Source organism: Passer domesticus, chromosome Z (genome assembly GCF_036417665.1).
Source record: "Passer domesticus isolate bPasDom1 chromosome Z, bPasDom1.hap1, whole genome shotgun sequence".
Classification (NCBI taxonomy): Eukaryota; Metazoa; Chordata; class Aves; order Passeriformes; family Passeridae; genus Passer; species Passer domesticus.
In genome coordinates this window covers 16377992-16401484 of record NC_087512.1, presented here as the reverse complement: position 1 = coordinate 16401484, position 23493 = coordinate 16377992, and the positions used below count along the sequence as shown (strand labels likewise).

Sequence of the window (23493 nt, the reverse complement as noted above, 5' to 3'; positions counted from 1 at the left end):
TTATCCTTTTATTAATATATAGTTTCCATGTACATGCCATATTTATGTGACTTTTCCTTTTGGAATCTTTAAAATCTGTTCATTAACTTTTGTTTCATGTCTTTTGTAATGAGGTTTTAAGTACACAATTAATTTTATAACAAAGCAAAAAATACCAACCATACAGGCGCCTCAAGGAATTAAGTGCACAAAATAATCTGTCCATTTTGTTATTAATAAGAAACACCTTCAGTAAGCAAACAAACAAAAAAAAGTACTAAATTAGCTCCAAAGTTCACACTAGGTTGTTTTTTTTTCTTTCTTTTTTTTAAGACATTAGGATATTATATTTGAGTCATTAATAAATATTTGTGACTTGGTACAATTTTCTAAATCCACAGAAAAATGATGATTTTCATGCAAGTCAGTTAAGAAGTAGAAGTCTAATTCAGCTGCCTTGAAATAAAATTCAAAGAGTTACTATTAAGAAATTTAATTGCACTCCCAAGAATCAGTAAAAAAACATAGTAACATGATACTTTGGAAAGTGTCTAGCAGCTGCCTTCAATATCCTTGGGTTTGCCAGAATTTTTAATGATATTGCAAACAGCTGCTCCTCTGGTACACAGCATGCCTGTCATCTGTCTATCAAATTATTTCATTTCATCATAAACAAGGAACAGTTTGGTTTCAAAAATAGGACATCCAGCAGTCAGTAAAAGAGGACTCATGAAGCCTCTTCTCTGTAAAGGATTCATTATTTCTGGCTCCTTTGTTTGTAAATTTCTTTCCTGAAATAACTGTGTTTTGTGTTTACATCTGGAGTTACCTGTTCTCCATTGCAATTTGCAGCTGCAAATCACTGAGACCACGCATTACCTAAAGGTGGGGCTTTGGACTGGTGTGGGAGGAAATCTTCTCTCTTGAATCATGACTGACAGGCAGTTACTTGCTAAGGATCATCAGAGGGCAGTGCTGATTAAGGAAAGGGTTCTGAGCTTCACAGATCAATATCCAATTTACCATGACCGTGCCATTTTCCTTGCCATTACTCTTTTAAGGGGTGGGGCTCCAACAGTCTCCCTGTTGGCAGCATGGCAAAGTAGTACATCTGCTAAATAAGTGTATTACCAGGGACATAGTTTTTAAAAAGTTATGTGTGTGCCATGGCAATGGTAAGCTAGAGTATGACCCAGTGATAAGTTTATTAGAGAGCTAAAACCACTTAGAAAATAAATTTTTGAATAATTAAAGCCTTACTAAAGAAAGTAATTTTATGAAAAGTTCATAAAGAAATCAGCTCAGTGTGCAGCAGAAGTGTAAAAGTAAACAAAATGTAATCAAGGAAGGAATAAAAAATAGAACAGTAAACATCATTATGGTATGATATAAATCTGCATAGCACCTGCAAACAGTGCCTGTGGATTGGTTCTTCTGTCTGAAGAATATTATAATAGAACAGAAAAACTAAGAGAGGAAAAAAGGATGATCAAAGAAAAGAAAAATCTTCCATAAAAGGACTGACTAAACTAAATAGGTCTCCATGAACTATACGAACAAGAAGAAGGAAAGATAACATGAGAAGTCTACCAAATCATTACTGGCAAAAGTGGAGAACAAAACAAGATGATTAGGGGAGTGAGTATCTCAAAAGGAAAGGCTGAGAGAGTTCAGTCTGTTCAGCCTTGAGAACAGACAACTGAGAGGGGACCTCATCAGTGTCTATAAGTAGGTAGTGCTGAGCAATAGGACAAGAGGCAACAGGCAGAAAGTGATGGACAGGAAGTTCCACTTGAATATGAGGAAGAACTTTATTGCGCAGTGACTGAGCACCGGAACAGTTTGTCCAGTAGGGTTTGGAGTTTCCCTTATGGAAGATATTCAAGAACTGTCTAGACACAATCCTGTGCCATGTGCTCTGGGATGAGCAGGGAGGTTGGACAAGATAACCCACTGTGGTCCCTTCCAACCTTACCCATTCCGTGACTCTGTGAATTCTGCTTGACTTAGTGAGAGCACTTAATGGACATCCCACCTGGCCACCATCATCACAGTGCTTGACTGGAGACTCTGAACAAGAATTCCAGTGGTCACCTAAGTATAGAAATCTAACACACCAGAAAGGAAAATACAACAAAATATAAAACAAGGATTGTACTGGGGGCATGATCTTATGGTTCGCTGTATCTCTACACATGGTATAAATGGTTTACATCTTCTGCCAATTTCTGTCTCAGCAAAAAATAATCCCATGAGGCTTAACACCTTTCATCTTCATTGCGATGGTGTACTTCAGGAAAGGCTGCTTCCAACTATAATTTAATGCATTTCTTAAGAAGTGTCTGCTATTTGATACTGCTCACTTTTACTTTTTAGAATTTCAACACATATATCAGGTTCAAACAAAAATGTTTTAATTATTTAAAGATATGATCATAAATGTGATGGGAAGACATTGATCTGAAACTCAAAAATTAAATACAACATATTACTTCAGGTAATTATTGTGCTTTTACCAGTTTTATGAGTTGTATTTTCAGGTTTTTTCATTTATATTGTTGTACCAGTCAGCATGGTAGATACACTGAACAGAGATGAAGGTCTAATAAATATAACATAAATCTCTGTAGATCATTACTGATGTAAGAACAGGATGATAACAATCAATCACTTGCACCTGTTTCCTCCACTCTAAAAAAAAAAAAATTAGGTAGAAAATATTTATATTTTAACTTCACTTATTTTAACCAGCTTCATTTAACTAGTTTCATTCATTTCAAGAATGTTTGCGACAATTACATCAGAGTATGAGGCATTTCTAGCCTTATGTTTCAAGGCAGAATAGAAATGGGGAGATGTACTTAAGGAAATCGAAATGGCTTGAAAATTATAGAAGTACTGAAGATACAAACATCTTGCTCTACTTTCACAAAGTATATGAACTTAAAACTTACAATGATTTTACATAACTAATAATTCAATTGAGTGGCAAAATATAGTACTAATAGTAAATGAATTAATTCTCTATTTAAATGCATGAATTCCAGCTATATGTCTATACTCTGATTTAGAATTACAGATCTATAAATCAATATAAATACATTTAAATTAAGTTCCCAGCACCTAGAAAACAAAAAAAGTCTTAAATTTTATCAAATATCCCCATTTGGACACTGACACCTAAGTCATATTTGCAACTTTGAATTTTTTTGTATTGCACTGATTTACACTTATTCCCATGAGGTCCTTGTAAGGACCATGGTCAACAACTTCATACTGACAGCACAATGAAATTGTGCTAGAATTAAAGGCAGAACTTGTTGGTGTTTTCAGAGGATAATGCACTCCCCCAGACTGCCCCATGACTACAGAGGAGAGGACTGTGGGAACTACTGGCTGTCACAAACCTCTCAATTTCCTTTTCCAAGTGCAAAAATGTGCTCCCACAGTCTGGTTTCCTATCAAATGGACTGACATACAGATCAATTAGATTGATATCTCTACTTGTGCACATCAAGCGTACATAAAAATAGAGAAGATAGTTTCCAACTGCATGAGCTTCCCTCTCAGGGGAAAAAAATGAAAGGATAAGCATGTAAGAGATGGTAATCAATTTCCTTAATGTATTACTTGAAGGCACTCACGCTTAAGTGGTAAGAATAGCAAGAGTGCATGAAGTCTGGGTTAGCAGAGTAGGATATCAAAGCAAAAAATTTGTAGGGATATTACTGTCTCACTAACACCTTCCCATAAGAATATTAATTTCTCTGAAGTTGCCTTTCTGTGCTCGTGTAGTAAAAAAGTCTGTCTGTTGGTTTGCTCTTCCATAAGTTAATTTGGTTTTTTGTGCATTATTTCACTAACAGCATTTGCTTGATTCAGTGAAGTTTTGGATAACTTCTACACAAACAATCAAACATTCTCCTTGGTTCTAATGTTCAGTGCTCAAGACCTTGATTTGCTTATTATTTTAGTCCACCATAATAGTTTCTGTGATTTGGATATGTTTTTATCCTCAAATTGTGAAATGTTGACTTGTCAGATGCTATTCCTCATATGTTTCAAGATATTTTTCACTGTCAATTAACGATCTTTTAAGAATAATAATGTCATGCACAATACGTTCCAAGCACAGAAGGCAGACAAGATTTTCCCTCTAGAAATTAGTATAAGCAAGTTCACAAATTATAAAAATCTCTGTGGCAGAAAGGGAAGAGATATTGTAACATAAATACTCAGCTTATGATATTATGCTGCATTTGAAGACTAATTATTCAATTAAAATAGGCTGGTATTTACATATCTCACATACAGCTTCTAGTACAAAGTGGCAGAAGGTGAACATACCATAAGGTTAATTCTCCAATGCTTTCAAGACTGCAGTCTGGGCCTGAAAAAACATCAGGAAAATTTATATTTTTTTTCTCATTTATGTAATGTTGTACTTCTCATGGTTTTTGGGTTTTTTTTTTTTTTTTTGGGTTTTTATTTTGTGTTGTTTTGTTTTGTTTTGTTTTTTAGTATCAGGAAGATACCCACCACAAAATTATTTACTGCAAGCACTGTAACTGCAATAGTCAGCACAAGCACAAATAATTTAGTTTTTATTAGTTTTTAAGTTACTTTTTAAAATTTATTATTCATTGAGCCTTAAAAACTACATTCAGTTTTCGTGCTTTTATAGAGGTACCAAACTGAACCTGCCTGTGACAGTTTTAAATTGTATCTTTTAATCTACATTTATACCTTTCTGGACAAAAATCTTCAGACAAACAAAAACCCCAAAAGCACAAAAAGCAGAAAAGAAAACAGAACAGACTGGGGTGGGGATGAGCTCTAAAAAACCCCAAGCTGGGCTGAAACAGAATTTAGCTAACCATAGCTAAATAGGCCCAAACCTTAACTCAAAGCCACACTGAAAATTGTCATGTAATCACTTTCTCATGCCAAAGGTGGAAATTAAAGGGACATTCAGAAGGAAGCACGGTACTAGAAGTAGTGCACAATAGAAGTAATTTATTGCTGTATCTCAAAGACTCATTTCAACTCAGCTAAATCCTGTATGTTTGGTATTCATGAAGTTAACAACAAAAGCAAAGTGGAATTTTGTTTATCCACATTAACAATTGATGCATTATTCCTGTGCTAAAATGATCAGCTGTGTGAGACAGGCTTGTTTATGCAACATTACATGTTAATACTAGGAATTTACTTGATGCTAGGAAAGCTTCTTGAGCATCTAGCAATTGCATTTCAAGACTACTGAACACCTAAGTTTCAAGCACATAGTGAAAATGTTATTATGGCCACATCTGGATCTTTATGAGCTAAAATAATTTTACATTGAACATGGACATTTCTGTTTATTTATAAATCACTAACACTTTTTCCTGCTGCATCTGGATACTCAGTTTCCACTGTAACAATGTAAATGGCAAGCACACTTTGATGAACATCTCAGTCCTTCTCCTGACATATTGTTTTCAACATGAATGATGGAACAGGGGGGTCTCAGTGCCCTGAGGTGGAGCATCACTGCTGTGAGAATGATCAACTCCCAGCTGACACCGAAATTATGCAGAATCAGCTGCTGCAGCTGAATCCCTACAAATCTATGGGACCTGATGGGATGCATTTAAGAATCCTCAAAGAGCTGGCTGAATGTCATTGCAAAACTTCTCTCATCTGATTTTTGAAAGGAACTGTTGACTCCCTCAAGGGTAGAGTGGCCCTGCAGAGAAACCTCAACAAATTTGAGGAGTGGGGAATCACCAACTTATGAAATTCAACAAAGGCAATGGCTGGATTCTGCACCTGGAATGGGGCAGCCCGGGATGTACAGATAGACTGGGGAATGAGAGGTTGGACAGCAGTGCCATGGAAAGGGCCCTGGGCTTCTGGTCCATGGCAAGCTGAACATGAGCCAGCAGTGGCCAAGCCTGTCCTGGGGGCATCAGGGACAACATGGGCAGCCGGGCAAGGGAGGGGATTGTCCTGCTCTGCTCTGCACTGGGGCAGCCTCACCTTGAGTGCTGGGGGCACCTCTGGGTGCCACAGCACAAAAAAAGGTAAAAAGCTGTTAGAGAGTGTCCAAAGGAGGGCAACAAAGATGGTAAAGGGCCTTGAGAGGAAGCTGTATGAGAGCAGCTGAAGTAATTTGGTCTGTTCAGCCTGTAGGAGATTAAGGGGAGACTTCAAGGAAGTTACAACTTCCTTGGGAGGGGAAGAGGAAGGACAGCACAGATCTCTTCTCTGTGGTGAGCAATGACAGGACCCAAGGGAATGGCCTGGAGTTGTGACAGGGGAGGTTTAGTTTGGGTGTCAGGAAAAGTTTCTTCACTCAGAGGGTGGTTGGACACTGGAACAGGTCCTCCAGGGCCGTGGTTACAGCACCAACCTGACAGAGCTCAAGAAGTGTTTGTACAACACTCAGGCACAGGGTGTGACTCTTGGGGATGGTTCTTTGAAGGACTAGGAGTTGGATTAGATGATCCTCATGGGTCCTCACCAACTCAGCTTATTCTGTGATTCTTTGAGTCAGTGAATACCTCCCAAGCATTTCTGAGAAGAAAAAAAGAAAGGTGCTCAAGAAGCTCCAAGCAATTAAAAGTGCCACTGATTTCAATACTTCTAATTGCTTTTATGACCCTGGAGTCATTTGCACATCGAACTCTTCCAGTTTCCATGAGAGGCTAAAGGGCAGATGAGGATTGGAGATGGAGGGCAAAATATAATTGCTGAATTTGAAGGCAATTTCCATTAAGCAAGTGGAAACAGACAGATTACCTGTAGTTATTTGCATTTAAACAGACCAATATATTAATTTTTTTGTGATATATCTTGAAATAAAGAAGTATTCCCACTTCCTTATCTTCAAGTCCTATCAACTACAGTAAAAATAAAAGTAGTGCTTTTGTAAGTATTATCGAATTCAAATAATTTGTTAGCCCTTGATTTTGAAGCATACCTTCATGTCAATGCTTGTAAGTGAGACACTTCCCATTCCTAACCACTGGGAGGTAGCAGCTGTACTATGCATTCATTATTTAGTGGTCTCTAGAACTGTACTTGGTACATCACCTAGTGTCGTAATATATCCCTTTTGATTCATGCTGCATGCTGCTTAAGAATGTTTCTGTTCCCTTTAGATTTACTTAGTTTTGTTAAAAATGATACATCAGATGCAACACAATTACAGAAAGACCTGCAAAAAAAAAATATCTTAGATGTGGTGGTCAATATTCCTACAAGAAAGCTTTGAATAGGTACTCTGAAAATGTTAGTAAACAGTTGCTTTTGAAATCTATTTACATTTTTTTTTGCAAAACAATTCAGTGGTTTAGATTCAACATACTTTTATTCCTGCAATGTAGTAGCTGCTTTCTTTTCTTGCTCTTGTTTTGTATGAACATCATTTTTCAGATGGGAAAGAATTCCTGGACAATGCAGAACTTGTAATTTTCCCTGGTGAAATGTACAAAAACAATTAAAAATAATTCCCAATTCAAATGTTATCCTAATAAAATATTTTTATTCATATTTTGGTTTTCTATACAATAAAAAAAACCTGAGACTGCTGTAACATTAAATAATTGTGTTTACTGGGTGACTAAACACCTTAATCAGAGAAATCAGCCTAAACATATCACAAGAAAGGGCTACTGTACACATTTCAACACTTCTTTGTTGTTGTGCAAATGCCATGAGAATAGCTCTTTCTTTCATGTTGTTTATTAGAATGTAAAAAAAGCCCACTTGCACAAATGAATTATGGATAAGAATGGAAAAAATGTGTCATACCAAAAATGTAACTGGATTTTGTTGTCCCTTCAATAAAATCCTGTGAGCAGCTCCATTGACTCAATTTACTCTACTTGGTAAGCATGGCAAGATGAACAAAGATTCTACAACCAGACAGTATTTTAGGGTTATACCTGAGCTCGTAATGCCCAAGACTTGAATTACACATTAATGTATGGGAGGAAGGGGGAGTTACAAAAAATAAAAGTGCAAGTGTCCTTCAATATGCTAATTTTTAATAACTTAAAACAGCAACATAGTCTGTCTTTATAAATTCTCCTTTCCCCTTACATCTGTAATTAGTTTCCATACTCAGTGTGTTTATTAAATAAATCTAAAGTTAATCACATGGTATATGTTACTATCCCTAACTCATTCACAGTATCTATTGCTTCCTAAACAAAACAGGGCTAGGGTAAAGTGAAAGCAGGAAAATTTTAGAAGGACATTTCCTCCAGCTCAATTTTTGTTCATATTCTATGATTTCAAACTGAGCTTAAACCAAAGTGAGTTCTACTTTAAAAATGCACTTTGAAGTTCTGTTGTCCTCATTCTTCTAAGCCTTTAGTGTGCTTCATATTGGACTCTGAAATACCACTCATGCTGTCAATAGTATAAGTGCTATCATGATATGAAACTATAATTTTATTGTCTATAATTTTGACTTACAACAAAATAATGATTCTTAGTTAAAATCTCTCTAGGTGTATGTTATTGAGTAATAAAGACCACAGTTCTCTGGACTCTCTCCAGCTCCTCAATGTCCAGCTCACTGTCTGCAGTGAGGGGCCCTTGAGCTGTGGCCTCAGCAGTGCCCAGTACAGGGGACAATCCCTGCCCTGGCCCTGCTGCCCACACCATGGCTGATCCAGGCCAGGATGCCATTGGCCTTCTTGGCCACCTGGGCACAGCCTGGCTCATGTTCAGCTGCTGTCAGCAGCACCCCCAGGTCCTTTCCAGCCTCTCTGTCCCAGCCTGTGGCACTGCCTGGCGTTGTTGTGACCCAAGGGCAGGACCCAGCACTGGGCCTTGTTGAACCTCACCCCACTGGCCTCAGCCCATCAATGCAGCCTGTCCAGATCCTCTGCAGAGCCTTCCTGTCCTCCAGCAGATCAACAATGCTGCCCAACTTGGAGGTCATTAATGGATTTGCTAATAGTAAATTCAATACCCATATCCATATCATCAATAAAGATATTAAACAGGACTGGCCCCAGCACAGACCCCTGAGGAACAGCACTGGTGACTGGCTGCCAGCCAGATGCAGCACCATTCACCAGCACTCTCTGGGCCTGACCATCCAGCCAGCTCTGAACCCAGCACAGAGTGCTCCTGCCCAAGCTGTGAGCTGCCAGCTTTTCCAGGAGTGTGCTGTGGGAGACAGTGTCAAAGGCCTTGCTGAAGTCCAGATAGACAACATCCACAGGCTTTCCTGCATCCACCAGTTGGGTCACCTGATTCCCCAGCTGCCCTGCATGTGCTGTGTGATTGCATTCAAGGTGATCTGTTTCATAACCTTTCCCAGCACTGAGGTCAAGTGGTTCCCTGGATCCTACTTCTGGACTTTTTTGTGGATGGATGTCACATTGGCCAACCTTCAGTCAGTTGACCTCTAGGTTAGCCAGAAGTCATGACAAATTATAGACAGTGGCTTGGCAAGTTATTGTGCCAGCTCCCTCACTACCATAGGATAAATCCTATCTGGTCCCATAGGCTTGTGAGCTTCTAAAAAGTTCAGAAGGTCACTAGCTTCCTTCTGGATTACAGGGGGTCCATTCTGCTCCCTGTCCTGTCTACCAGCTCAAGAGGCCAGTTGTCCTAAGGATCATCAGTCTTACAGATGAAGACTGATGAAAACAAGGATTTAAGTACTTCAGCCTTTTCCTTCATCTTCAGTATATATTTCCGCCCACATCCAACAAAAAATGAAGAGTTTCCTTGCCCCTCCTTTTGTTATTAACGTATTTACACAAACATGTATTATCTTTTAATAATAAAGAAGCGGCCAGATTAAGTTCTAAGCTTTTGCCTCTCTAATTTTCTTTCTGCATGGCCAAGTGGCATCCTGAAACACTTTCTGTATTGCCTGCCTCTTTTTCCAAAGGTGATACACCCTTGGTTTTTACCTGTGTTCCTGTGCAGGGTCCCTGCTCAGCCAGACTGGTCTTCCTCACTGGCTCATTTTTCGGCACTTAGGGATAGCCTGCTTCTGCACCATCAAGATTTCTTTCTTGAAATATGTCCAGCTTTCATGGTCCCTTTTGTTTTTAAAGACTGCTTCCCAAGGTACTTTCTGAGTCAGTGTTCTGAACAGGCCTCTAACCCAGGTATCTGCCTCACTGGCCTTCTCCCTGATCCTCCCCCAGAAGCATACCACCACATCATCAATATCCTCAAGCTCTATACTGTCAAGTCTCCCCAATATATTGAATCCCCACCACCTCTCCTTCCTTGCCTACCCCTTCTGAAGAGCAAGTAGCCACCCATTGCAGCACTCCAGTCATGTGAGTTACCCCACCACGTTCCAGTGATGGTGACTGTGTCATAATTCTCCTGTTGCGCAATGGCTTCCAGCTCCTCCTGTTTGTTTCCCACACTTTGTGCATTAATGTACATGCACTTCAGCTGGGCTGATGGTTTCACCCCGACTCTGGCATGCTATCCCTGAGACTGGTCTCATCTGCTTCCCCCTTCAAACGCAATTTAAATTGCTCTCAAGCAGCCCTGCCAACTCATGGGCTAGAATCCTTTTTGCTTTGTTAGATAAGTGACCCCATCTTCTCTCCAGTAGGCCTGGTGCCATATACACTGCCCCATGATCAAAACCCTTAAAATTCATCTTGTGGCACCAGCCTTTAAGCCACTTATTGGTCATGTGGGTTTTCCTGTTCCCTTTGGAGTTCATCCCTGCTATGGAAAGACTTGAGGAGAATACCACCTGTGCTCCTGTCCCTTCAAACAGGCAACCCAGTGCCTCGAAGTCCTTTTGATTACCCAGGTGCTTTACTTATTAACCTCTTCACTGCTCCTCTGGACAACCAGCATTGAGTAATAATCAGTTGGCTACACTGTTCCGGGGACTCTCCTGGTAATATCCCTTACCCAGGCCCCAGGAAGGCAGCAGACATCCCTGTAGGATGGGTCTGGTTGGCATTCAGGGCCCTTTGTGCCCCTCAGAAGCAAGTCATCCACTACAACTACCTTTCTTTCTATTTTAATAGAAATAGAATTTCTTTTTGAAATTGTGTTCTGTCTGGTTGACTGTTTTTATCTGGTGGACTCTACAGATACCTTCTTCACTGTAATCTGCCTGATCCTCAAGATACAAGGCTTCATACCTGTTCTGTAAGGGCACCTGGGAAGGAGAGAGAAGCTGGGAGGGATTCTTCCCCTTAGCAGGGACCCATTTCCTTTCTCTGACATCTTTTAGGTCTCCTTTTTCCTTTGTGACATTCCTCCAACACCTGCTGTCCTTCCATCCAATGAGCTTGTCTCAGGGATGGAAGAGTTTGACCCCAGCAGTCTACTTCCGTTTTGCACTCCATGGTACTCCTCAGCCTGTCCACCTCCTCTTTAAGCTCTGACACCAGAAAGAGCAGATCATCAACCTACTCACACTGCCCACAGCTGTCTTTTCCTCTGTCCTCTAATAGTTCCTGGTGCTAACACCAGGCTCAGGCACTCCATACAGAGACCAGAAAGCTACATCCTTCTTGGGGAGCTTTGTCTGGGTCACCACGCTCCTACTAGAATGGCTTTCAAGTGTGGGCAATTCAAGTTGGGAGTTCAAAAAAAAGACCTAACACCCCAGTCAGGAGCTGGGAGAGTGGCTGTGCTTTTCCTTCTTCTCCTGCCTGTGTGAACTGCTGTGCACACTGCCATGTCACATTCTTCTGACACACCAAGTCCTATTTGCCAGCTCCTGTTCCTTGCGCTCCTTGGAGCCATTTAAATCTCCCATGCTGCTCCAGGCAATGCCCCTTCCGCACCTGATTGGCTGCAGAGGCTGGTCAGATCTTAAAAATACAGATTTGCATTTAATTTAAAAATAGATTTTAGAAGTTCTTCTTGAATTCTACTCAGCTCAAGAGCTTCAACAGAATGTATTCATTCTTGGAAAACAATCACGTTTCATCTTCCATCAACAAATTTTGTTTCTAGGTATGACTGGTCAGCAAATGAGGTCATGTGTACTTTTTAAAATAACATGAAATCTGAGTCAAATTCTTTTTTTAGCCTGATGAGGTGTTTAACTCTGTTATATCTACTCCCTGGCTGCAAAGAAGGATAGCAGCTCCTATTTTCCAAAAAAGTTATTTAAGATTTATTAAGCCGGAAAGGAGGAAGCTGGAAGTCTCTGATTTGAGCTGTCTTTCCCAAGGGAGAAAAAGACATCTGTGTCCCATTATCATTCACAGAATTAGGACCTTATTTCATCCACTGACCTTCTAGTATTATACTTCAAGAAGACCAGGCTAATTTTCCATTGAAGTGAAGAAACTAGAGTGGAAGCTCAAGCCTGTCTTTTAATTAATTTAATCTCTATATTCTCAACTGTTTTATTACTAGCTTTCTTGTGGATTTTTACAACTCAATTAATTTCATACCTAGGAAATCCAAAAAGCTTTCTTGACAGTAGTTCAAGATCTGCACAGAAATCACTTCCTCATCAAAGATCTCATCACAGGGTGTAGTCATCCTCAATGAGGTAGTTCTGAGGAAAAAACCTTACTTAGGAAATGAAAAAGGAAGAGACTTTAATTTTGGAAAAAGGGAAATCTGTTGGTGGACATCCGTGATGGTGAATTCAACCCGTTCTCAAGAGGCATTTCTGGTGAAATGCAGATGACACTGCAATTTTCTAATGTTTTAAATATTGCAATTTATAAAATTATGCAATCAATTGAATATCTCTGGCATAAGAAGAGTGCACACTTCATTCAAAAATAGTATAGCTATAAATTATCTTTTTTTGTCCTTAGATTTTAGAAAGGTGCTGCTGCTCATTTCCTGTGAATTTTACGATTTGCTTAGATTTAGAAAGTAGATATGACAAAAAGCCTTTGAAAACAACCATCAGCATTATTTCTTGATGGTGTAATCTTCAAATAGGAAATACTGGCAAGAGAGGATAAAGCAAGTAAATGAGTAATCACTGTTATGTGGTGGACTTTTCTCACAGAGTTTTAGTGCTTAATTTGATTTATAATGTACTTTTTGCTTGGATCTGTGAGACACCAAACCCACTTACTTTGATCTATTGATTTTTCAAACAATATGTTACATTATTTAGCCTAATACACTGTGTTTGAGAGAATGTGTCTCTCAGTTGTCTATAGAATGTGACATGCTAATTTGAAATGTTTTCTGGCAGTTGATAAAACAGACTAGAAGATGTTAAAGAACACCAGGTAGTGTTTTATTCATTTCAGAATCTCAGTGCCAACTGGCACATCAGCTTCCATTAATCCTCCAGGAAATACTTTGCCAGAGAGGCCTGGAAAAAGCCAAATGATTTATTCAAGCTATGAGAGACCTCAGCCACACAACCCTGGTCAGTCCCTTTAGGAGTTCATTCTCAAGACAGTGCCCTCAGCTACATCCAGCTTCATTATATTAAAGGACATGCAAAAAGCTCTGAACATACATAAGGCTATGGACCCTGTACAACGAGCCCTTCACTGTTCCTATAATAATCATTCATAGTCTGCTATCACTGATGTGAGGACAAGGCACCCACTGAACTGTGATTTGAGACTTACTGGATAAGACAGAAGAAAGATTTTAGAAGATTTTCTTCATATTTTGGCACAGTTTCACTCAAGTAGGATTGAAAGTTGTAGGATAGAAATTTGTTTTTTCATCACAGGAGACTTCAATGTGGCAGCCTTAAAAGGAAGACCTATTAATGCTAGTACAACTGAATTATGCAAATGTTGTTATTATCCATAACCCAAAAAATTCAATGACACTTAAATTATATCCTGTAAAACAAAGAAATGAAAAAAACTTCTTTCAATCTTTTTAGTAAAGACTGAAACTTAAAGAGTTCAGTACTGCTCTACAGAGTTTTGGAGGGTATTCTTCTGCCTAGATTGACTTTAATTTGCATGGAAGATTACTAGCTCAAATATTTTCATCCTCGTAGTTTATTTATAGAACTAGCACATAGAATTTACTAGCCATTTGAGTTTGACTCTTTACTTTTCAAAATTTTTTAAGTGAGACACTTCCCTCAGAGAAGAAATTGAAAATATAGAATTGAAATGACATGAAAATGTCAGAATTAGATTTTGCAGCTATATGTATTAAAATAGACCATTAATTCTATTCATTTTTAAATTTTAGAAAAAAATACTGCATGTTTAGTATTACAAGCAGTGAAAGAGAAACTCTGGATTTGTGGTTGATACACTTAACATAATCTTAAAACTGTACTCCTCAGTACATAATCATATGAAGCTTTCAGATTAGCCAGTGAGGTGTGCCAAGTTAGTTGAGAACAGTGAAAATTTAAAATCTCAGCAGTGAATTCATCAATTGATTGCTATCGACAGCTTTGGCAGATTATTAGCTGCTGTTGATAAGGTTACCTGAGATAAGATATGTAAACTACATGAGTAGCCCTGTTCTGAAAAGAGCAGTCCTCATTTTCAAATATTCCTATCAATGCTCTTAAAGGTTGAATATTCATTGATATTAAAACTATAATTTATCACACTCTGAATGAAATGATGAAATTTTGGAAGGAATTTTCGGAAGGAATTTTGCAAAGTAGAAGACTGAAGAAAAGTCTATACAACAGAGTATAGAGAGATGGGCTGCTATGCTAAACAAGCAAAGCACTGTGTATTTACCTGAAATAAAACTCAGACTAAACTCAGAAAACTAGCTCTTTTGTACTGGAAAGTAGTTCTGTGGAAAGTGGAATATTTTTCTGCCCATCATTGCACCTCCAAGGCTTTAGAAAAAACTAATTTGTGGAACAGGAATGGCAAGATGAATCTTCTGATAAAGAACTCCCTGGCATTGAATGACCTGCTTAGATTTCAATGTATCCTGCTCTGATTGCAATTTTCTGAAAAGGGATTCCTGGTTTGATTTTTTTTTTTTTTTTTTTTTTTTTAAATAGAAATTCTTTCATTGCAACTTTTTCATATAAAGTCAGCCTAGGACATTTTTCTAAAATTGATCCTGTGGGGAAAGCTATGCCAAAGTGTCTGTACTCAGAAGACTGACTCAAATCCAAGATACATAGGGAAGGGTGCAAACCTTTAAGACTAATATTTGGATCTCAGTTCCCCAGTTAATATCAAATCCTGAAAACGTGCATGATCTCTGTGAAATCTACACAACTACATAAGCTTAATTATTTTGCTGAATCACACAGAAATACTGTAGGTAGGCAAATTAAGTATGTGATAGTCACCTAAAAGTTTCAGAAAAGTGCCTACCAGTGCAGATAGATTAGGCTTTAATCATTTATTAGGTTGCAAAAATTAGTTTTAAAATAACATGGTTAAAATGGGCTCTATTGCTTATTCTAAATGTTACAGAAATAATCCTGCAAGCTCTGCAGTGTTACATGCTCCTACTAGACGCCAGTATAGTATCTTTAAAAGTATGACCACAGGCAGTGACCTCCCTCTGAGGCTGGAATTGATTATCTTGTATAAGCAGGGTAAATAATCTTGAGCAGTATGAGACTTTTTTAAAATTTTTGTCACGGAATGCTGTGTTTGATTTATGACTGAAAGTGAGGTGACCTGCAGGACTGCACTCTCTTTCAGAGTTTCACAAAAAAAAATTAGCTTTTTATCTCAATGACCATGGATCAAGGCATCATATGATAAAAGCTGAAGAACATTTACAGTATAAAAAGTACTATCAAACAGGTCAGCGGTCAAACAGCTGCCTTGATGCCCATTGCACCCCACAAAGGTGATTTACTTCTGATGTCTTTGTTCTGTTAGACACTCGGGGTCAGGGAACCACACAGATTTTCTTAGGAAAGATTATCAGACCTATATAGAATTTAGATCTAGTCTATCCGACAGAACTGAAGTAGTGGATCTCACTTAAACAGCGGAAATAAATGAAATTGGTCAAAACCGAACTCTTAAAATGGGTAAAAATGTTGCCAGGTTATTTTCTGTCCTTGATGACATGCAGACCTGCTCCAACTTTTACAGTCAACCATGTCTTTGCTTTTTTTCCGGGGATCAGAGGATCGTGTGAGTAATACAGAACAATGTCATCTCTCAGTGATCACAGTACATAGTCTGCATGACTTCTATATTAATAACATGCATCCTTAAGGATTATCAACTGCCTGTTTATCCATATTCACAACTTAAAATGACGAGTTTCTGCTGTTTTCTGAGATACTATCAGTTCACTCTGCATTTCTATATATGTAGACCTAAATCACTATCATATTTCAACGTAAAAGCAGCATACATGACTCCCTGTAAGCACCAATATCCAAGTCTCTACGCAAAGTGAATGGACCTACATTTTTTAAGACAGTCTATTTTAAAGGCAGGATTATATAAATCCTTCCGTAATTAAAAGCAGAATTTCTAATCTGTTAGACTTTCCATAAACTAAATTTCAAACAGGTATATATCACGTGAGCTCTAAAAGTCAGAGGAAAAGCATAATGATATTTTTTCCCTGTGAAAGATTTTTTCCACAGTTCTATGGGTATTACTAGAATTCCACCATTGCTTTTATATATTCTCTTAGAGCCTCCTTATAAAAGCATATGTTCCATGTTTTTCCTCCTGTTTCCATGTGGTAGGCAAAGATATTCCATGACTCAAACAGCATTAGCAACTGAATAACTCTTTGAGTGTACTGAGAAAAATGGAGAGATGTTAACAGCCACATTTCACAACAGCAGGAAAAATGCTTGTGTAGCATTCACTGTCATAGCCGAGCATATGCTCTCCATGGTTCTTTAGTCATCTGCTTGGAGTGGGCTGCACTGCTGAGGAAAAGACAATCTGTCTCTCTGTTAATGAAAAAGTATCTCTACAAAGTAGAGTTGATTAGTATAAGGGTAAACTCTTCAGTGACTTAGAAACTGAGAAACATGGAAAAAAAATGCATGATCGTTGTAAATAAATATTACCTTTTCTGCTTGTACAGCTCAGATATTTATAGTATATGAAACACAAATACTGTAAAGATTTTAGTCCTTGATTGCTTGAACACAGAAAACAAGAAATTTTAAAGTATTTTAACTAAACACATCTGGAAAATTTAGTAAATTGTAAATTTAATTTGTCAAGTATAATAGCATTTCCTTTCAAAGTATGCCTGTAGATTAGTACAGGAGTGCACAAACCCCTTTTAAAAGAGATAGCAGAAGCATTGGAAGAGATCTAAAAGCACCAGTGCATAAGCTAATCAGCTCTCATTTCTCACCCGATTACCTTGACTCACATAAGGCTCCATGCTGCTGCTACCAGATTGCTTGATATAAACAAGCCCAACTGTGTGGATAGCTTGACTCTCTCTGTACTTCTCTGCAGGCTGCAGGGCAGGCATATTCCTTATATAGATCTGAAGCGGCAGGTGGCTGAGAAAATAAAAGTGAAGGTCCAACTTAGCACTGCTATCATGTTATTTCTTACTTTTTCTCTCACCAGAAAACACGCTGCTGGCCTTTTATCAGACAACAGTAGTGACAACATAACCATGTTGCAAATGGGATTAACACTCTTTCTTTTAATAAGATAGTCTAACAGTGAAATCCATTTGAATTTCTGAAAAAAGGGGGAAGAAATTTTGCCAGCTGCACAAACCCACAGATTTAAAATTTTATATTTTGCCTGTGCCAGGAATTTGCCTTAGGCTGAATTTTAACAGATGGACAAAACAGAAGAGTTGGGGTTTTTTTGATGGGTTAGACAAAACAAAATATATTTCTCTTATATCAAGTAGGGGTAGTTTTTTTAAGTTCCAGAATATCCAAGATTTTAAGAAAAAAAAATCACATTTGCTGAAGTGCTCCTTGGCAAGAAAGAAACCCAGGTCTTTCTTCCAAGTGTACATGCAAAATCTTTTAGTTAAAGAGTCCAGAGTCAGGAATGGAACCCACTAGTTCTGATGCCAGGAAATATTTTTTAAGTCCATTAGCAAAATGCTTGTCCTCTTTGTCTAGCGCCAGTTCTAAAGATGACAATGAGTTGGGTGGGAGTGTTGATCTGCTGGAGGGCAGGAAGGCTCTGCAGAGGATCTGGACAGGCTGCATCGATGGGCTGAGGCCAGTGGGGTGAGGTTCAACAAGGCCCAGTGCTGGGTCCTTCCCTTGGGTCACAAGAGCCCCAGGCAGTGCCACAGGCTGGGACAGAGAGGCTGGAAAGGACCTGGGGGTGCTGCTGACAGCAGCTGAACATGAGCCAGGCTGTGCCCAGACGGCCAAGAAGGCCAATGGCATCCTGGCCTGGATCAGCCATGGTGTGGGCAGCAGGGCCAGGGCAGGGATTGTCCCCTGTACTGGGCACTGCTGAGGCCACAGCTCCAGTGCTGTGTCCAGTGCTGGGCCCTCAGTGCAAGAAAGACACTGAGGAGCTGGAGAGAGTGCAGAGAAGGGCAGTGGAGCTGGGGCAGGGTCTGGAGCACAAGTCCTGTGAGGAGCAGCTGAGGGAGCTGGGGGTGTTTATCCTGGAGAAAAGGAGGCTCAGGGGTGACCTTGTCACTCTCTACAGCTGCCTGAGAGGAGGCTGTGGCCAGGTGGGGTTGGTCTCTTCTCCCAGGCAACCAGTGACAGAATAAGAGGACATAGCCTAAAGCTGTGCCATGGGGAGGCTTAGATTGGACATCAGGAAATATTTCTACACAGAAATTGTTATCATGCTTGGAAACAGGATGCCTACGGAAGTGGTAGAGTCACCATCTCTGGAAATATTTAACAAATGTGTAGACATAGCACTCGGGAACATGGCCTAGTGGGACTTGCCAATGTAAGGTTAACAATTGGAGTAAATGATCTTAAAGGCCTTTTCCAGCCTAAATGATTCTATGATTCCAACTCTATGTTAGAGTTCCCTCCTCTCTATTTGCTGAAGAGACTTGATGATGCACTGTCTCCCAGAGATACACATGAAGATAAAGTTAGAAAAGATACAGATGAGAGGCATAGAAAGGCAAACGTATTTTATGGGAAATACTAGCAAAGAATATGCATGACTAGAAAATAAATTACTTTGTCAGTCTTGAATTTTGAAATTAGGAAAGCCTGATGACTCCCATTGCCCTGTGGTTTTTCTTAGCAGGATGTGTGCCATAGTTTTCAAAATACAGAGAAAAAGTCCAGAGAACATAACTCCATCACTTCCTAACAAATCCTCACTGACAAAATCCTAGTAGAAAATTTATATGGTTTTAGGATATTATCACATGTGTACTTTAAGCATAGGAAATTTTGGAAAGATACACATATACATATACATATACATATACATATACATATACATATACATATACATAATTCATGTCTACACTAACCACATCTCATAATGCACAACATACAAAGATTATAAATCATGGAATGCATATTTTAAAGCATTTTCAACTGCTCATTGTGACTTTCAGAAACCACAGTTCTGGCAAAATGTATGATGCTCTCTCTTGAAAGCCTCTTTTTCATGCAAGCATGGATAAGTACTTCAGTGATACATGGATTAAAAACTTTTATTAAGTTTATCATACTTAGAAGAATAAAACTCAAACCATAATATATAAATTACCTCATGGTTTTCACTTGTGTGTTTCAATGCATAGAAGGAATCCATCTCAAACATCTAATAATTTTTAGATGGAGAATTTTTAGATAGGGGGATGCACATTTTCGTGTTAAATAGAAAGTGCTCCAATACAGCAGTATTAGCAGTAGAGAACTAAAAGAATACTCCACAGTATGAGTGAAGTTAGTGAATAGCCAGTATGAATGAAGGTAGATTATAAAGCTATCCAGGCTGGAAATACAGAATTCAAGAATATGAAAACACTAACTTACAGAACATTAACTGGTAAGTGATTCTTCACACAAGTGACATTCAGAGAATTTACTAAAAGATCACTTGTAAGATGGCAAATGTGGTTAGATTATCATCTGATTAGAAATATTTAACTTCATCAGTTTTGTAATTACACCAGAGTAAAATCCTCTTATTTTGATGTACAAAAAATAAGAATGGCATGAGAAGAATCTATCATGGTCTCTACTCAGAGAGGCTGTACTTCTCAAAGACAAGAAAAAAAGATGAGACAAAATCTCCCCAAGTTTAGGACATTACAGGTTGTCACAAGTCATTCATTCCCTTTGCAACTTGCCATCTATTGTATAAAAACATTATTCAAGTGTTTCAGAAAATTTTAGATACAGAGCTTTCCTGATCTCTTTTCTATTGCTACCACTACCTGTTTCCGGTTGTATTACAGTCTTGTGCTTATCAGATTTAACTTTTCAGCTTGTCATATTACACTCTGAAATTCCAAGCTTTCTTACAAAAGGAATCGAGATAACTTTCTAACATCTAATATCAACATAATCTACTACCTGTTGAGCATTACTGTCAGAGAAGGCTGTCGTGCTTTTGAATGCCATTACAAACAAGTGAGATAGGAGAACTCCATTAATAAAGTACCAATTTTCTCTGGTTATCTGTGATTGGTCCACATAACATGTCCTTTCACACAAGCTTTGAAAGTATTTGAGGATATTCTTTGCCTTCAATTTATGCTCCTTTTATATCAAGTAGAATCTTGTTGTTACAACCACTTTGAAAGATTGTATTTTTCCAGACTGCTATCCTTATTTCTCTGATGACATTTACAATTTTTCATCCTTTCTATAATATCTTGCTTCCATTGATGCTTAAATTTACCTGATTTTTAATTCCTAAGTAAGATCCAGAATTTTTCAGGTTTGAAGTTTTGAAGACAAATATGGATACTTTCTTTTCTTTCTCTTGCATCACATTATTTTCAAATAGATATTTGGTGCTGAAGACCTGCCCTCTCATTTCCCTACAACCACGAAAAAATACCCCCAAAAAACAACTATGTCCTCTGAGTTTTGCTAAAATTAAATGCTTTAGAAAGACTGATCATATGCTGGTGTTTTTTTTTTTTTTTTCTTTTCTGGTTAACCTTTTGAGTCCAGTTCTTTCATCAGTCACAAAACTGAAGAATAACCCTTAGAAACATAAAATAATCTCCGCTGTTCTATGTGTCAAACACCTTCTCCTGTCTCTGTGAATGCGTAAGTACAAAGATGAATGGTTGCATGGCAATTCCATCTGTGTTTGTGTTTATCCAGTTTCAATGCAAAGTAGTCTTTAGCAGTAATTGTAACAAAACTGAAAGTCATATGGAAGAATACAGGCATTTTAAAAAAATTAATTATTAGAGAAAATGAAAATATATTAAAAGGCTATAGAAATAAATATTGAAAGTGCCTTTGTTAACTGAGGTTTTAGGTATGCTTACCTTACTCTACTGCTGAGAATACCTACTATGCATATACTTTAAAAAAAGTTAAAGTTTGCATGCATTTTCCCCCCTTTTATTTTAAATCTTTTTCTGATACCATTTGGAGGGAATGTTTGCAATCCTTTAATTCTCTACAGTTCCCACTGCTGGTTCTGCAATACTTTAGTTTCATGAACATTGATAATTACTGCCAGCATTAAAGTTGAAAGTCCTCTGAGATGCCTTGGATGTTACTGGTTAAGGCCTCCTTATGCTTCATTTTCCTAATGGTTCCATTGTCACAGCCCTAGGGAGTGAACAACTTCAGTTGATGAAAGTTGGGTTTTTTCCTAGTCAGTCTTTTTCAGAAGACATGAACTTGCCACAGACACATAAGATCCCTTACTTGTAAGGCTGCCACAGACATCTGACAATTCATTCACAGATCACCACAATGACTATCCATGTCCCCTCTCCACTACATCTACCAGGCACACAGGCACCTCTCAGCACCTGGCATAGTCCATTTCCCATCAGAAATCCAAATGTCTAATTCAAGGAAGTGTATCTAAGGTCATGTGTATTTTCACCCAGCAGTGGCCTAGAGAGAAACCCCACTTTTTATTTTCCATTCTTTTTGCTAATGATTTGTTATTTTATTCATATGTCTCTTTAATAAAAGGACACTAAGCCTATAACAGAAATGTCTCCATTATGGCAGTTACTATTTCCTCATGTATTGGTATCACAACTTGAAAGGGGAAAAATAATCTGAGATGTGGAACTTCTTTATAATCAAAAATTAATCTACATTCCAAGTAGAAGAAGGCAGACTATGGCAACCTTACGCTTTCAAACTTAAGCAGCTAGTGTCCTGTCTTCTGTAGCAGTTTTTGCCTCCAAGTATTTATGGCAATTGAGGATGTTACATTTGTTCAGCTGTGCATGCTGTACTGTTTGCCTCTGCCAGCTGTGACAGTTTATTCCCCTCCCCTGCAACAGAGATTTCTTTAGCTGCAAGAAAGCTGCCCATGTGAACTGAGGAATGAAAGTCTGACAGCAAAAACTGGGGCAGTCCTTCCGGAGTCGTGTGTTCAATGTCACCATCTAGACATCATCTCTGAGGCAGTGCAATCCACAGGGAATAGTGCTGTGTGTTCTTCTCATTATACATGCTAGTAATTGAAATGTGCCACAGCTAGCTAGAAGTGATAAAAAAGTACCTCTGAACAATCAGAACATTTGTAGGTACCTTAAAGACAGTAAGCGAGATACAGCTCTGGATTACTGATTGTACAATCTCTGGACACCTCTGGACCTCTTTTTATTTAGTGGTAAAACTGAATGTTTAGATCAACATTGAAAAGAGTTATACCTTCACACTGCTCTTCCAAAAGCATTTATTAAAATACGAACAATTTTCCATAGTTAGAATTTTAAAAAACTATCATGGCAAGTTGCAAAAAACCAGTGTAGTTTTAAAGAATTGTTTCAAAAGTCTTCAGTTGCAGTTTTTCTTCCTCATTGCTCGTTTAATAGGTGAAATTCCTTGTTAATAACTTGAAGACCTACCTATAATTTAGAAACAACTGGAACACTGAAGCACTATACTCAACTTAATGAATATTATATCAAAGACAGATATTAGTCCTGCAAGACATGGCTCTGTGTAAGGAACTGAATAGATGACACAACTCAGGCATCTTGCTTGTTGATAGTATCCATATTCATTAAAATATGATTGTGAGGCGAGGGATCTTAAGTACTTAAACTAAGTCAAGGAACATAGGACAGCAACTTACAGGATTTAATCTGACAACTAATCAAACTTTAACTAATGAACTAAATCACCAAGATGACGCTTTCCAGCTATCTCTAAAAGCATCCTACCAGTACTGATGATGTGAGCAAAGTTAGGATGAAAGGATGAAAAAGATGGTTGAGTTCTGAAAAATCAGGGCTGTGGTAAGACAATAGTTTAAAAGGCAGTGTAGGATCTGTCACAGAATCATACAATGGTTTGGTTTGAAAGGGACCTCATAATCAGCTGGTTCCAGTCCCCCGTCAGGGGCAGGATCATCTTTCACTGGATCAGTTTGTTCACAGCCCCCTCCAGCCTGGCCTCGAACAATTCCCAGGGATGGGGCATCACAGCTTCTCTGGACAATCTGTTCCAGTGCCTCACCACTCTCAAAGTAAAGGATTTTTTCTTAATGTCTAATCTAACCC

General features: G+C 38.4%; 1 protein-coding gene across 47 annotated transcripts in view; it reads right to left on the bottom strand.

Moving 5' to 3' along the window:
- LOC135290230 (uncharacterized) overlaps positions 1–23251 on the bottom strand; it is a 54978-nt gene extending 31727 nt beyond the window's left edge. For 2 of the 47 annotated variants that reach the window (XR_010352956.1, XR_010352957.1), the window contains exons 1-2: positions 9906–10231; positions 4327–4369 (exon numbers count right to left, since the gene is read on the bottom strand). Coding sequence is in view for 2 of the 47 variants with exons in the window: in XM_064404131.1 (XP_064260201.1) it covers positions 2530–2563; positions 3387–3437; positions 4327–4369; positions 10239–10395 (285 nt within the window). In the remaining 45 variants the exon portion in view is untranslated. The other 45 variants (XR_010352950.1, XR_010352949.1, XR_010352948.1 and 42 more) reach the window with 45 other exon arrangements.
- Positions 23252–23493: the final 242 nt, after the last annotated feature.